Source organism: Pteropus alecto, unplaced genomic scaffold (assembly GCF_000325575.1).
Source record: "Pteropus alecto unplaced genomic scaffold, ASM32557v1 scaffold206, whole genome shotgun sequence".
NCBI lineage: Eukaryota > Metazoa > Chordata > Mammalia > Chiroptera > Pteropodidae > Pteropus > Pteropus alecto.
Window position 1 is genome coordinate 3297958 of NW_006438906.1, and position 17433 is coordinate 3315390.

Sequence of the window (17433 nt, forward strand, 5' to 3'; positions counted from 1 at the left end):
TTTTTAATTCTATAATCAGTGTTATTATTTGATTAGTTTCTATCTCACACTAAAGTGTAAGCCCTACAGCAGCATAGATAGATAAGCTTTAGCTTATCATTGTATACTTGCCATAGCCAATAGTGCTTAGCATAAAAAAAACACTCAAAGATGTTGGGTGAACTGATGAATGTATGTACATTCACTCCCACAGTTCGTACTACATTTCTATTGCTAGTACACATCGCTAACATGGTATATTCTATGAAGTCCATTATTTACTTCCTCTAAACTCAGCTACTCCACAGCTGTCAAAAGTGTCATCTTCTGGGTTCCTAATCCACAAGTTTCCCTTCACTAATTTCTCTACCCTATAACTTACCATTATATTTTTTCCCTATATGCCAAATACCAAAAATTTTTTAAAATGTAGAAAAATGCAAAGAGTAAACTATCATCCAGCATTCTACCATTTAGAAATAGTCATAATTAATATTTTCCCATCTTTTTTAAAACTGAATTTGGCTCTATCTCTAACAATTTTTTCTGTATGCAACAATGTATAAATGGATCACATATTTTTAAACACAGCTTGACATTTATAAACATTTTCCCATGTCAATATTTTTCTATAACATGCTCTTAATGACTATTTGACACATACCATAGAAAAGATAGTGTCACCATTGGGCATATAAACTGTTTCCAGTTTTTCAATATTACAAAGGATGATGTAACTAAAAAAGGTTTTAGTGCCTCTGCATATATCTCAGATTATTTTCTTATCCTAAATCTCTATCTAGAAGGGGAGTTGCTGGGTCAAAGTACAGGAGCCACTGGAGTATAGGAGAATGACTATTTCCCTTTATCAACATAAATACTACTACACTTTTCAATCTAGTTGTTACAAATTGCATTTTAGTTATTAGTAAGGTTAAACATTTTTCATATTTCTTTTTCAACCTGTCTGCTCATGTCCTTTCCTAATTTTTCACTTGGATGCTTTATTTTATTGACACGTCAGCATTCTCTATAATCTGGCATTTTACCCTAATAACAGGTTTCTTATGCAGATCTACCAGACTATTTGGTCTCTTATTCTCCTTAACTTTAACTGTTTCCTCTACTCTTGGCCTCTGCCACATTCTCCTCCTACTACTACCTATTCCTCTGTCCCAAGTCTTCCAGGGATCCAGACTTTTCTCCTACTATGGTCTTCCCATGTCCAATGCCAGTAGTCCAGGACTGGCTCCACCAGCCCCCTCTCTTATGGTATGTCATGCATTCATGCCTCTGACAAGGCAATCCGTAATCTTTTGCCAGATTATCAAATTCCAACTGTTGTATCATACTTTCTAATTCCAGTTCACATTGATCTCTTTTTCTAAAATCCTACGATTAATCTGGTGAACACAAATATATATCCATGTAACAAAGATCAGAAAAGCAGATACAGCAGAGGTGTAAGAAAATCTCTATTCATTATCCTGATATGCCACTAACCAATAATCTAATTTAGTTATAAGCCCTCTAAACCTTAGTTTGTGTTAGCTATACAGTGAATTGTGAAATGAACTAGCTTATGACTGTGATCTTTTCTACCTTTAGATACTATGATTCTTATGACAGAATAGGACAAACTACTAAAAAGAAAGTAAACAAAAGGAAGTAATAAAGTCATAATCATTTAAAGTTTCACTAAGGAACGAAGACTTAAGCTGGGTTTTAAAGCAAAGAATTAGTGGAAGGGAAAATAAAGTTATCACAAGACAGAGAACAAAAGCACAAATCTTCACTGACCATCAACTATATCCCAGAGGCTGTTGCTCAGTTCTATGAATATAAATTGGTTAATTTGTCATCTCAAAGAACATAGTTACAGAAAAACCCTGAAACAAGGAAAACTTCACAGAGGAAATGACATGGGGCTAGAAATTGTATACCTCAGCATGCAGGAGGAACAAATCAAATGGATATCTATACAGAGCCATACAAAATAAATTAGTGTACTATGTCTAAATATTAACAGTATTATTTTGCATATTCTCTAACTTCCTACTAACCTTATGTCACTATAACCTTACCAATGAACAAAACTCTATCTCTGAATGTTTTAATATTCCCAAAATAAGCCTATACTTTTTCTATATTTTAACCCATAAAGATTAATTCAAAATATGCCAACTTAAAAATGTATATACTCTTTTACCCAGCAACTCCACTGTTTAGGAATTTACTCTGATATAAAGATTTATGTATAAAGACATTTGTTTACCTTAGTATTGTTTATAACAATAAAATACTGAAAATGACCTAAATGTAGTTCAATATGAAAGGTCTTACAATGGAATACGATGTAGCCATTAAAATAATACAGAAATATATGTATTTGTTGACATAAAAAGATGTTCATGATATAGAAAGTAATAATTAAAGAAAAAGGTTACCAAACACCATGATCTAATTTTTGCATGAAAATTTATACACATGTACATACTTACATAAAAGGTTTTGAAGATAGAATCCAGGGTTGAAACTCCCTGGATGTGTAAAACTTAGTGAATTATCTAACCACTCTAAACTTAAATTTCTTAATCTCTAAAATGAATAGTTATATTCCAGAATAGAGACTTCTACTTACCAGGATACAATGTAAATTTGTTAAATTGACCACCTCACACACAGTTTTTATTCTATCTATTAATCTTGCAAAATAGTTGACCATTTCTTCCCTTTTAATTATTTTTGCATAGCGAGGGAAGGTGGGTGGAAGTAGCCTCTGGTTAACAAGGGGCTCAAAACCCATCATAATTGGATGATCTAAAAAGAAAAAAAAGAGATTTTCAATGTTCCTCTGAATTTTAAACCTCGAGTACTACTAAATATAAAAAGGTCAGTTTCAAATATCTAATCACAATATTCTCTAAATGGATTTTATAATTTACAATATATAATAAAATATATACACACATTTTAAAATGAGATAAGCAGATTTAATAACCTAAAATTGTACTTCCTATCTGCATGGTGGTGGTAGTGCTGACAAAGAGCTTCTACCTCAAAATAACTCCAAGCCAAGAACGGGATAAAATAGGGTTAACATAGTTCCTCAAAAAAAAAAGGCGAGGGGAAATGCTGCATTACCATGAGATTGTGAAGAAAGGTAAAATGGGAACACACTATCTTCCTTTCAATTACTGAGGAGAAGAATCAATTCAGATTTAGCTACATAATAATGCAAAACATCAGAGGAGGAAAGTCTCCATTCCGCCCCCATGAGTCTGGAAGTCATTTGGTACTAAAATTTAATTACAGAAATTCACAATCAAAATAAAATATTACGAGAGACCTAAGGGTGAGTTCTCATTCTCTGCTGGTGATCTCACTTTTCACACTATTGCAAAGCTCCAAATCAGTCTTTCTTAACTGGAAATCTAAAATGAAGAAATATATCCCTGAAATGTAAAATGATTAAAAATCTTGGACTCAAAGTTCTCTTGCTGAATTATAAACAGGCTACAAACCAAGAATTAAAAAAAAAATTTGGATGTCAATGAAAGAAAAATTAAAGCTGAGCAGGTCTCATTATTAAGAATTAAAAGCAAGACTGATACTTAATCAAATTACAATAATGCTCCTGAGACATACATCCTATTACTAGTGAGGATCATGGCCTTCTTCCTCTTCTCCGTATTAAAGTTCTCTCTGATTGAAGTTATTTATTTTCATACAAATTCTAATTTAGCTAGAGATTTCCAGATTAAAATCCATAACCTTTCTTCTCTGAGTTCCAAACCTATTATTTCTGACTACATAATGAAAAACACTTCCACTTTGGTATTCTACATCACCTCAAAAGGCACAAATATCCAAAACTACCTTAAATCTTTCCCAAACATTGCTTTTGCTCCTATAGGCCCTTTGTCTGTAAAATGACCCACTGTCCTTACGAATGCTTAAGCCAGAAACCTGCCTGTCTCTTCTCACCTCCCCATTTGCTTTATTTAATTGGTCCATAAGTCTTAAGTTTTCCACTTCCTACCATCTATCCAATCTGTTCCTCCTCTTCATTCTTACTGCAAAGCCTACCTGGTTTACCTGCACTGACTGCTCTCTTGTTAAATTAATCCTGAATATTGCCACCTCAATTGTTTTATCTAAATTACAACCTGATTTCACTCCACTAATCCAAAGATTTGTTGAGTCCCTATTATATATCATACAAATTCTCCAGTGGGGCATTGAAAGATGCTTTACAATTTTCTTCCACTTCTATAGAAAAAAATGTACTTCAATGAAAAACTATGTACTGTCAGACTGATCCTATGGGAGCTATTTAAAAAATCTATAAATTATAAATAATTGAGAGACAAGCAATTCTGTCTTGCCTGGCATAGATTCAATGGACTTCCTCCTCACTCTATAGAAAAAGATAGTTTTGCCTCCACTAACCATTTATTTCAACATTCCAATACTCCATAACAATTTGTACATTTTAAAATTTTTGATGTCTGGTCACTGAATGAGTTTAATAAAATCCTTAACACATGTTATATTTGTGTGAGTCATAGTTTTGTCTTTTTTTTTTTTTAAATCATCTTTTAATATTCCCTAAACACTATAAGCTATAAGCAAGCACAGTAACTTACAAGCATACTCTTTTATCCTCTTCTATGCAAACTATTCTACCTGTAAAAACTACCCTTTTGTTCTTAGCCTGGGAGACTTGATACAGCTTAAATTCCCTCTCATCCTAGGTCCTCTCCTACTTCTTCATAATTACGTTATTGCACTGTCTGTGTGGAGTTATATCATTTGTTCCTCTCTCTCAGATTCTTTTGAAAGCAGGAACTGGCTTGTGTCCCAAACACCTAAACAGGCACTGGATATGTGTGCTGAATGACAAGATATGCATGCTCAAAATAAAATGAAAGACTGTGGCCACTATAATAAAAGTCTGAATTTCTGATTTATAACACTTCATTTAGAATTATAGTAGTAGTGGCAACACTGTAAGAAGCTTTACCATACCAACATGAATATATCTGGGGCTAAACTGATAAACACACAGTAATCTAAATACTTACATAGTATGTTAACCTTATTTTTCCTTAAGCATTTTAATATGCATCTGAAATTATTACCCAGGAATATTCTTTTATTCTTAATACATATATTTCTAGGTTTTAAACTATAAGTAGAAAACAGAGACTAGCCACTCATGAAAATCTGTATTACCATGGAAAGAAGTAAATATTAATGAAAAATGGGTAACACTCTAGATACGATTTTGCAAGATACAGAATGCAAGAGAAAAAGTGGTTTGATGGGGGAATTGTGTTTCCCATTTTGCATGTGTGAGCAGATATTAAGAAATTAAGAAACATCTTTAGGTAGCTGAAAGTGTATCTAGTTCAGGAGTTAAAACAAAGCAGACACTTTTAGACAACACATCTCTCCCAAATTACATATGCAATTTACAGTTAGACTTATTGAAATGAGTTCTGGATCTCTGAAGTTGCAAGAAGTTCTAGAAAACAATGCTGTTGAGGTTTTGTTATGTTATTCTGTACTTTTTGGATACTTGATTTCCTTTTATACAATATTGTACTTATGCTACATGAACTAAGTCAGACACAAAAGGACAAATATTATATGATTCCAACTGTATGAGGTAACTAGAATATTAAAATTCCTATGGACAGAACATAGAAGAGTGGTTACCACTGGCTGGGGGAGAGCAGGAAATGGAGAGTTTCAGTTTGGGAAGATGAAAGGATCTGGAGATGGATAGTGGTAACAGTTGTATGACAACGTGAATGTACTTAATGGCACTGAATTTTGCACTTAAAAATGGTTAAAATGGCAAATTTTATGTTATGTCTATTTCATCACAATAAAAAAATGTTTAAAAAGGCATTAAAATATAACTGTTAAAATCAAAAGGTACGGGGCTTCAATAAATATTCTATCCTAATTACCGGTCAGAATAACTTAAGGTATAACATATGCACATCCACATATTTAGAAATTTTTTGGTGTATATTTTTGAATAGGTATACATGCAAATGATTAAAATGTTTCAAACTAAAAAAAAGGGTATCCAATGAAAAGCATTTTCCTGCCCACTTGTGACTCCAGTTAATCTCGAGAACTAACCACTACTAGTTTTCTTTCACGTGTACATACATCCCTTTTTCAACATTATTGAGGTATAATTTACAAATAATGCAATGCAAATATTAAGCTTATAGTTCATTATTTTGAAAAATAATGTAACTACCACCATAGTCAACGTATACAACATTTCTATTTCCACAACAAGTTCCCTGTGACCCTAAACATGCCCAACAACCATGGAACTGCTTTCTCTAAATATAGTCTTTCCTACTTTTATACAAAAAGAAATCATACAGTTTGTAATCTTTTATATCTGATTTCCTTCAGCATAATTTTTCCAAGATTTATGTATTATGTTCAGTATATCAGTACTTCATTGGTTTCTATTACTGAAAAGTATTTCATTGTATGAATATATCATAGTTCATCCAGTCACATAAATTCCTTTTTTGAACCAAAACATCAACACATAATATATGCTGATTTGTTTTGCATTGTTTTTTTAAGGTGAACTTTTTTCATTTGAAACAATCTTAAACTTACAGTAAATGATGCAAGCATAGTCAATACTGAGTCACCCTCAAATATGTTGAGAATGCTGCTGCTACAGACATACTCATATATTCATAATATTACAATCAGAATTAGGAAACTAACATTGACTGATTACTATCATCTAATTTTCAGATCTCATTCAAGTTCTACAAACTATTCCAATAATATTCTTCACATCCACATTAGAATCATAGTTGCATTTAATTTAACTTCATTGTTTCTTAGTGACCTTCAATCTGGAGCATTATTTCAGTCTTTCCTTGGCTTCCATGACCTTGATAACTCTGAAGACTAACATGCCAGTAATTTTGTGAGTTTGTCTTATTTCTTCATGATTAGATTCAGAATATTAATTTTTGGACTATGACAGAAGTAATGTTATATTCCTCTCATTGCACCCTATCAGCAAAGCGATAATTTAACTCACTACTGGTAATGTTAACTTTGATCACTTGATTAAGTTGGTGTCTGACAGGGTTCTTCATTGTAGTCACTCATTTTCCCTTCGTAGTTAATAAATATTTGGGGACGGGCAAGGGAGGGAAAACCTAAACATGCCCATCATCATCACCAAATTCCATTAATGCATTTACTTACATTGGTATGTAATGACTTCTTCTATTCAATAGGTTATGATCTATAAGAATTATTTGCTTTAATGCTCCAGTTGTCCCCAACTTGGCCTGTGTGAATATTGCTTCCAGCTGTTTTCTGTGTACAATTTATATGTCCCTGTCATTCTTTGAACATTGACTAACCTTTGGCATGATGAGCTGTTTCAGGCTCATCTTATATCTTTCCCTGCCCTTGTCCTGGAATCACCAATTTCTCCAAGATGTGCTATTACTTCCTTTTATTTTTGTATTCTTTCCAGCCTTACTGAAGTATGATTCACAATAAAATTGTAAGATATTTAAAGTGTACAATCTGATGTGATGTATGTATAAATTGTGACAGGATTCCCCTCACTGAGATTATTTATATATACATCACCTGACATATTTTACTCCACTCCCCCACTTGGGTTTAAGTAGAACATTTAAGTTCTACTCTCATAGTAAATTTCAATTATACAATAATGTTCTCAAATACAGTCACCATGTTATACATTACATCTGCAGATCTTATTCATCCTATAGCTTTTACCAAACTCTCCCTATTTCTCCCCAGTCCTGAGCAACAGTTTTTTTTTTTTTTATTTCATATATAAGTGATAATATGCAATATTCATCATTCTCTGTCTGGCTTATTTTTCTCAGCATAATGCCCTCTAGGTTCATCTATATTGTCATAAGTGACAGAATTTCCTTTTTTAAGGCTGAATAATATCCTATTGTATATATGTGATATTTTCTTTATCCAGTCATCCATCAAATGGGAACCAAAAGAAAGCAGGGGCAGCTACACTTAAATCAGACTTTAAAACACAGACATTAAAACAAGAGGCAAGTTCATTATCAAATGATTAAAGGAGTCAATTCATCAAGAGCATATAACAATTGTAAATATTTATGTACCCAACATAGGAGCACCTAAATATATAAAGCAGATATTAACAAATATGAAGGAGGATATAGAGTGCAATAATAGGAAGAGACTTCAATATTCCACTTTCAAAGATGGATAAATCACCCAGACTGAAAACAAACAAGGAAACAATGAATTAAATTACACGTTAGACCAGATAGACCTAAAGACATATACAGAACATTCCGTTCAATAGCAGCAGAATGCACATTCTTTTCAAGTGGACAGATGATTATCATAGCACACAAAACAAGTCTTAACAAATTTTTTAAAAATGAAATCCTAACAGCTATCTTCTCTGACGATAATGGTATAAAATTAGAAATCAACAAGAGAAAAACGGAAATTCTCTAAGTATGTGGAAACAACACACTTCTGAATAACCATTAGGTAAAAAAATAAATCAGAAGAGAAATCAAAAAATATCTCAAACCAAATGAGAATGGAAACACAACATACCAAAACCTACAGGATGCTTCAAAAGCACTTCTGAGAGGGAAGTTTATAGCAATAAAAGCTTGTATTAAGAAATTAGAGAGATCTCAAATAACCTAAATTTATACCTCAAGGCACTACACAAAAGAAACAAATTAAGCCCAAAGTTAGCAGAAGAAAGAAAATAATAAAGATCAGAAGGGAAATAAATGAAATAGAGACCAGAAAAACAACAAAAAAGATCAGTGAAAGAGTTGGCTTATCAAAAAGATAAAACAAAATTGACAAACCTTTAGCTACACTCTGTCTTTTGATTGGAGAATTTAGTTCAGTTACATTTAAAATAAGTATTGATAATATGGAATTATCATTGTCGCTTTAGTGTTTTCTGGTTGTTTTATAACTTTTATAATTCCTTTGTTCTTTTCTTCTCTTGCTCTTCCTTATTTGATGATTTTCTCTAATGCTACACTTTGGTTCTTTTCTCTTTATTTTTGTATATCTATTACAGGATTTTGCTTTGTGGTTACCATGAGGTTTTGCATAAACTACATTTATAATAGTCTATTTTAAGCTGATAATAACTTCAAACACATACGAAAGCTACCTCCATTTTGCTTCTGATGTCGTAATTTGCATCTTTTTATGTTGTGTATCCATTAAAATTATTGTAATTAGCTTTTTAAAATATTTTTGTCTTTTTACCTTCATACAAGAGTTATAAGTGCTTTACCCACTACCATTACAACATTAGACTATTCTAAATTAAACTAGTCAGCCCTCAGTATCCAAAAGGTTTTGCATCCACAGATTCAACTAACTATGGATCAAAAACAATATTTTCAATCTGAAGTTGGGAATCCACAGATGTGGACGGCCAACTGTATGTATTGCTCTACACTATCTTATATAAGGGACTTGAGTGTCCACAGAGCGTCCTGGAACCAATCCCCTGCTGATACTGAGGGATGACAGTATACATTTACCTTTAGCGGTTTTATACTTTCCTGTTTTCAGCTTAGCCCAAGTTGCTAGTTGCCTCTCAAACTTTTGGACTGTCCATGCCTCCTCCTCTATTCTTAGTGGCTCCTAGTAGTTAAGAGTGTGCCAAGACCCATCAGTGTCCCAAAGTCAGCACATAGATGCAGGCCAATTAGAGGCCAGACTCTCAGGTAGAAGCTGGGGAAGTATACAGTTAGGGCCCTCCCAGGGAGAAACTAGGAGATAGGCATTTTTACTTAAACCCTCTGTGCTGGGCCTGGGTGTATATCTGTAGGATAAGGGTGCTCCAACACCTGTTAACTGGCTGTTTGATACAGTCCTGTGGGACTCTTAAATGCAAGACCTGCTGGCTATTAGAGCCAGGTGATCTGGAAGATTGTCCCTTGGGTGACAGCTGCAAAAGCTTGCGCGCAAGCTGTGTGTACAAGCTCCTTCCTGGGAGATACTGGCAACTGGGTTTTATATTGCAACAAAGTGGAGGAGAGAAAGATGCCCGCTGGCTTTCCCAGTCTCTGAGGAAGATCTCATCCAGCTCCTAGTACCAAGTAAGAAGCTTGGCCCTCAGGCAGTAGCTTTTAAAACATACAGATGAACCTCTTTTAGGGGTAGACTGGTAGAGGGACAATTTTGCCTGCTCCCTTTGCACTCACCTCTGCATAGCCATGGCAAGTGCTCAAGAGTCCATTAAGAATTGCTTCGTTGATTGTTATAGCCTTATGGATCTCATGGACGCAAACCCTGCTGACTTTCAAAGCTAGGAATTCTGGGAGCCTGTCTCTATAGGAGTCTTAAAAGTTGGGGCACTAGCTATGGGGTACAAATTCTCACTCCCGAGGTAGAAGCTGGGAGTTGGGGGTTCTCTCCTGGTTTTATGGCACTTATCAGGTGTGAGAGTTTATGGCAAGAGTATGCCTCAGCCTTTTCCTAGCTATTTTGATAACATGTAGGAGATGATCAGCTAGTTTCTGGATCTCTTTCAGAAGGAAATACTCCATATGTAGCTATATATTCACTGTGTCCATGGGAGGAAGAGAGCTGAGGAGCCTCCTATGTCACCATATTGGTTGAGTCTCATCCCCAGTTACTTTTAGTGAACAATGGCCTAATGTGTCTAATTTCCCTCTGCCTTTCTTTTAAGGACATTTAGGATGGTATTTAGGGCCCAACCAGATAGTCCAAGATTATCTCATCAAAAGATCAATCTGTACTTAATCACATTTGCATAGAATTTTTTCCAAATAAAGTATTATTAGGTTTAAGATGACTATAAATGGGATAGTTTTTGAATTCTTAAATCTATTCCATGGATCTATGCCTATTTCTATGTCAGTCCCATACTGTCTTGATTACCGTAGCTTTGTAGTAAGTTTTGAAATTGGGAAGTATGACTTCTTCAACTTGCTTCTTTGCTCCATTGATTTCTAGTTTCCATTAGTGTTGTTGAGAAGTCTAATGACATTCTGTCTTGATTCTGTGTATGTAATTTGTTTTTGTCTTTCAAATCTCTTAGGACCTTGTGTTTTTCCCCACTAATCAGAAATTTCACGATGATTGTGCTGGGCAGCTCTTTATTGGCTCTTTCACTCTAAATATTTGCATTATTCAATTCCAGGAGATTTTCATAAATCTACTGCTTCTACTTTCTGATCTCTATTTCTGGAATAACTTTTATTAGTTTATCCTTCATTTACTTTATTTATCCTTATTGGACAGTGGACCTTCTGGACTGATCCTGTAATATTCTGATCTTTTTTCCCCCTTATTTTCCATCTTTTCATTTTTTACTTTACTTTCTGTAAGATTTCCTCAACTTTCTGTTCTATGTGTTCTATTTATTTTTAATATTTCTGCTCTTATATTTTGCATCTCAAAGAATATATTTTTTCTTTTTGTATAACATCTTATATTTTGTTTTATATGTGCACTGATTTTTCTCATTTTTTTAATGTATGCGGTTTGCTTGCCTGTTTTGTTCCTTCTTTGAGGATAGAGATTTCCACCCTTGACTATACAGTAGTAAGATTTTAACCTAGAGGATTAAAAAACCCCTAAGAGTTCTGTGAAAACAAAGGCTTTTCCACCAAGTCCTACTGATTATAAACCTTTCGATGAGAAGCTAAAATGAATGCTCAGTGATTTCAAACTTTAAATAGCCAATTTGTCACCAGTTGGAGTTCTAATAACATTAAGAAGGCAAAATGAGTAATCTGAGATGAAAACTAATCCACATTATTGTTTTGACATCATTTTTCTTAGAACAGACATTGGGAAGGCATTATTTTTAAAATTATAGAACTGTTTAGCTTCATGCTTAAAAGATAATTACAAAGTTAAATTAAGCCAGCTAAAGATATTAAACAGAAAAGTAAGCATAGAGTACCTCTTAAATTTAAAACTTTACTTGCTTATTCATAAGATTACATTTAAAAAAAAATTTCTTCAAGTTAACTTTATGCAAACCATCTTCCTGAAGCTTACTTGTGAGCAAACCATAAAACCAGAGAAATGGTGGGAAATATATACATAGGCAATAATTTTTTTTTTTTTTTTTTTAGCAATGACTAGTCTGAAGTATAGAGAAGCCACAAACCATATGGACAACTAACTAACGATCCTACGGCAATTATTATCCTTAGTTATAGACCAGAACAGCCCACAGTATTCAGGATACAGCAAAAAGGAGAATCAGATCCAGTCATCAAGAAGACTCGTTTTACATTATTAGTATCTTCCTGACACATAACCCAACAAATTACTTTGAAATAACTTATTATAGAATGGTTTTCACAAAAGTATCCTTGCACTAGTATTTTAAGTTATTGAAGAGCTGCAGACATGTTACACTTCTTTGTAAACATGTACTAGATAGTGTGCTATGCATTAACAATCTTTTTTTTTTCATGTCCCATGGTTACAGAATGCCACCTTAGTCAGTCATCTCATATACACATTCCCCCTCCTGGGGAAAATGAAAAAATGTTAATGAATTAATAAATTCAGTATAATTATTAGATACATAAAGATTATAATACGAATTTCTTAAACCAAATGACTTTTGCACTGTTCCACTATCTAACATTTGAGTAAGAAAAAAATTCATGGGAAGGGGAACATAACTGCTGTCCCTAAAAGGACGGGGGTGGGGTGGAAAAGGAAAGCAGTGAATCAGTAAAAACTGGCCTTCCTGGTCACGATACCAACAACTGGGAAAAACTAATTATAAAAGTATAAATATCTCATTTTAATGAGTTTTATGCATAATCAAAATTGTTACACATTATCTAAAATGCTAAATCAGTTGCAACTTTTACAACAGAAGCACACTATTCCTTTTAAGGCATATTTCATAAATAAAATCTACTGAACATCAACAATGTGCCAAGCACTATACAGATATACAAATAAAACAGTCTCTAGCCTAAAAGTATCAATTCTGTTGTAACAGAGGTGTGTGTGAGTACAGTGAGGCCAAAGAGGGAATATCTAGGCCTGCTTTGAGTCAAGGAAGACTAACGGAGGTAATGATCTCTCAAAAAAGTAAAGGGGAGAGGTGACTTAAAAAGAATGTACTGCTGACATTACAGCATGATCGATCACAAGACAAGGTAAATATTCCGAGCCCAAACAGCAAGACTCAAGAGAGGGCCATGTTCTGTAGTATTGTTTTGTTCTACAAAAAAATTTAAAATAAGGGGGCATAAATACTCTATATACTCTATACTCTATGGAGCAAAACATTCCAAGGTCCAGATTGATTGAATTAAATGAAATTTTAGAACCAGATCCTATACACTGTAGATGGGAAAGAATGAAAAAAGAGTAGGAGCAAAACAGATAATTACCTCCTTTTGTAGTATCATTCTGAGCCTGGATGCCATGATGCAATGAATTATGAATGGCAGAAAGAAGATCTGCTGCTTGAACCATCAATTTTTGAGCTTCTGCAACTGCACTGGTCTAGCAAATAAATCACCAAAAACATTCTTACATATTCTTTCACTGAAAGATATACATTAAATAGGAAAGTCCTATAAACAATAATGAAATTAAATGCTTATTGTAATGACACTGGTTTTCACAAACTATTCACTTAATACAGGATGAACAGATCCTGTTAGGATAGAAATTATTTTTTCACCCATATCTATATTTTGTAGAAGTCATTAAAAACCAATGGGAAACATTTCCAGTTTGTTCTGTTAATCTTTTGTATAAAAAAAAAAAGAGAGAGAGATGCAGCCAACTGAAAAATTTCAACATTTGTCATTCATCAAGGTGAAATTAAAAAAAAAAAAAAAAGAAAAAAACAGTATTACAGAAGTTAGATCAATGATGAAGACTGGATCTTTACTTACCACTTACTAACTATTCACAAATTAATCCGTAATAGAGTTAATACAAATATACACAAAGGAAAAAAATATTCACCATCAAGGGCTTGCTCTTGGGTCTACACAAATCTAACAATTAATTAAAGAAAGAAAATGTCCTAAGAGTCTTATTTTTACTTTCTCCTTTTCAATTCACAAAATATGACTACCCGCAAGCAATTTCACCTTCTTTTATTTTATCCACTAATAAAAAATATTATTTTTATATCAACAACACACCTGCATATATTATGGAGAATATAAAATTCATGTGACTTTGAAAAAATCATCAGGGCTATGTTGATGTAAAGACATCAAATGTTGAGTGCTATATATGTGCGATCAGGCACATTTCAATGGAAAGTTTCAGAACTACTTCAGTAAAGCATTCCACACCAAAAAACCTCCACTAAAATAGAGAGATTATAGTAAATACCCTTACCTCTTTCTTAGTAAAGGCTATAAGCACTGTCAGTAACACTCGAGTAAATTTCACTCTGCTGAATACCGCTAAACACTGTTGGTGCTAAAAAATAAAAAAGAACTCGAAGTTAAAAGATGCGAAGTCTGTCAAAGGAATTTCATTTTCAAGGTATTTGAGTCCTAAATCTCTGTTAATAACTTACTACATTACAAACACCTTCACTTATAGACTTTTAAATGCCTGAAAATGAGCTACAGAAAACATAACAAGCCTATTCTACTAAAATAGAAATATAAAGTAAAGCTTCTATATCACCAGGACTGATTTTTCTCCTAACAAAAACATTACACTATTATCTCAAAACTAATTTAATTATCATTTTTAAAAAGGACTGTTAAAAAAGTACTTTAAACAGAGTCAGAAAATTTTGGATCTCAACGTTGGGCAACTTTTGATACTGTTCAAGTTCTTGAGTTTTGCCAAGCTCTGATGTATCATCTGTAAAAAGCCATTTTTTCTTCCTACCTCACAGGAATACTGGAGATTCAGCTTTGAAATCATGTATTTGAAAGAGGCGTATTATCATTCTATCAAAATAAATACAAGGGAAATAAAATCCCTTGCAATGTCCAATTTTTAAAGAAATACCTTAAAAAGGGCTTCCATAAATTATAACGCAGTTCATAAAACTACAACATTAAGAGGTAGACTTCTCTGATATTATCTACCAGAAAATAAGTTCAATTACTTCTAGTTCAACTTCTGGATCTCTTTCTTCTCCTTGTCGACTTCGAGTACTCTAAAATTTTAAAAAAGGCGAATTAAAACAAACACAAACCTGTTGAAATGTTAGAGTATAACAAGGTGAAGCACTAAATTTATTAAATATATGTAAGAGCTATTTTTAAAAAAAAACATTTGTGAAGGGGAAAAAAGTTGTATTTAGTATTTATATTCCTATTAATAATATATACAGAAAGTCCATTTTTATATAAATTTTTATATAAGGTTTTAAAAACAGCAAAAGCAAAACAGTGAAATAACAAATAGTAGCACACGGAACATGGTCATTTTTTAAAACTAATCTATTAATTGAAATTCCTGATGCTTTCAAAACTAGCCCTGTTAGAAACAAATAGTAACTTTTACAACACCATGTCATAAAAATAAAGTCACATAGTAAATACTAATCTGTTTTGCAGTACACTACAAAACATCTTAATACATGAGTACTAGATGGTTGACTATGGTGAAGTTCCAGGGCAGTAGCACAGGAAGATCTGGTGGACGATTCAAGTTCTAGCCCTGGAGCTGCCACTTACTAGTGGCATGTCCTTCAGTAAGACTCATACAGGTTACTAAAGTCCTTTAAGCTGTCTTTTCCTCATGTAAAAGTGGGGCATTGTGTGCACTGTATTGCCTAATTCCATGAATAATTGTAAATATCAAATAAGACAATAATGTAAAAGTGCTCTGACAATCATGCTGTGCTATATGTTTTTTAAAAACAGTGGAAATATTAACTTTCTCTCTTGTGTAATCTCCATGAGAACCAAATCGTCAGGGTCATCTGGCTGAAGGAAGTCATTCATAGAAGGCTTTCACAGATTTGGGATACCGCTATTAACTAAGCTCTTCTACTGTGTTGTAGACATAGTACTAGTTATTAAAGACGCCAGGTGAAGAAGATAGTCCTTACCTTTGTGTAGCTTAAAACTTTACATATTATGCTACTCTTAAAATAGCATATGAAAATTCTAAAACAATGGCCAAAAATTAAAAAATTAACTGTAAATTTTGAATACTGAAAGTGACTTTAACTTATCAGAAACTCCTCTAGCAATCTTCAAAGTCATTACTAAAAAGGCACAGCATATATAAAGTTGATGGACCTACCAACATTAGCTATTTGTAATTAGCTAAAGTTAACCCAACACATAGAAAACAAAAACTCTTTACCAAAGAAAAGGGAAAATATATACCTTTACTCTTCTTTGCATGTCATCTTCCACATCTTTTAACATGCCTAGAAAGAGAGACGATGAGGTTAAAAGAAAACAAATCCAAACATTAAACTTGTGAGTTATCTTTATAAATGGTTTACCTGTAACTCGAAGATCAGTCACACTGTTTGCCATTTTAAATCCATAAGTCATTGACTGAAAATCTTCCTATACAGAAAAAGAATAATTAGGCCCTTAAGTAGTGGCAAAACCTTTCATAACATTTCTCTTACAAAATCATTATTTGCTAATAAGAAAACAGTAATGGAAGGTCATTACCTTGTTGGTGTACTCTTAAAACACTGTATTCTAATTTCAACTGCTTGTCCTGAGGTGACTTAAATATACTTGCATTGAATATGTTCACTTGCAAAATAAAGCTAATGCTTATGACATTACCACATGGTAATAATTCCCACTTACGCATGGATTCCCACTCCCCAAAATCATTTAAAACCCTGCTGAGACATTAACAAATTAAGTGACTTGTTGACTCACTTGAAGACTATGCATCTAATATCATCTGGTTGGTCTGATTAAGGAATCAGAAGCTCTACTAGAGTGTTTCCGTCATCACAATTCTCACAAAAATGTACATAAAAGCCTAATATAATGGAATAAAAGGTATTTTCAGCAATGATAGAAACTAGCAAAATTTCTGAATTCTTAAGAAAAATATCAGCGACTATGCAATTCATGCCAGGTACTAGTATCTTACAAAAAGAAAGAAAAACAAACAAACATTATGTCTCTGGTTTCAAAAAACTCAATGGTATTACATGACTCAGAGGATTGGGAAATCTTAGGTTGGGTTACAGAGCTATAAGCTTATCTTTTAGGTAATATACCCTATCTCTACTTGAACTTCAAATAGGATTCTCAAATTTTACATGCCTGAAAAAAGGAAATCTCTGAGTGTTTATCACGCTTATAAATGACACCTCCATCTATCCAGTTACTCAAGCTGAAAACCTGCACTGCAAGCCCTCTCATTTTCCCACAGCCCCTATCAAATCCA

At 33.2% G+C, this 17433-nt stretch overlaps 1 protein-coding gene across 3 annotated transcripts in view; it reads right to left on the bottom strand.

Moving 5' to 3' along the window:
* NAA35 (N(alpha)-acetyltransferase 35, NatC auxiliary subunit) overlaps positions 1 to 17433 on the bottom strand; it is a 66468-nt gene that overhangs the window by 24704 nt on the left and 24331 nt on the right. For all 3 annotated transcript variants that reach the window (XM_006916080.3, XM_025049735.1, XM_015592639.2), the window contains exons 7-12: positions 16517 to 16583; positions 16395 to 16438; positions 15161 to 15211; positions 14431 to 14514; positions 13461 to 13575; positions 2621 to 2799 (exon numbers count right to left, since the gene is read on the bottom strand). In XM_006916080.3, coding sequence (XP_006916142.1) covers positions 2621 to 2799; positions 13461 to 13575; positions 14431 to 14514; positions 15161 to 15211; positions 16395 to 16438; positions 16517 to 16583 — 540 coding nt within the window. The remainder of the gene's footprint in view (positions 1 to 2620; positions 2800 to 13460; positions 13576 to 14430; positions 14515 to 15160; positions 15212 to 16394; positions 16439 to 16516; positions 16584 to 17433) is intronic.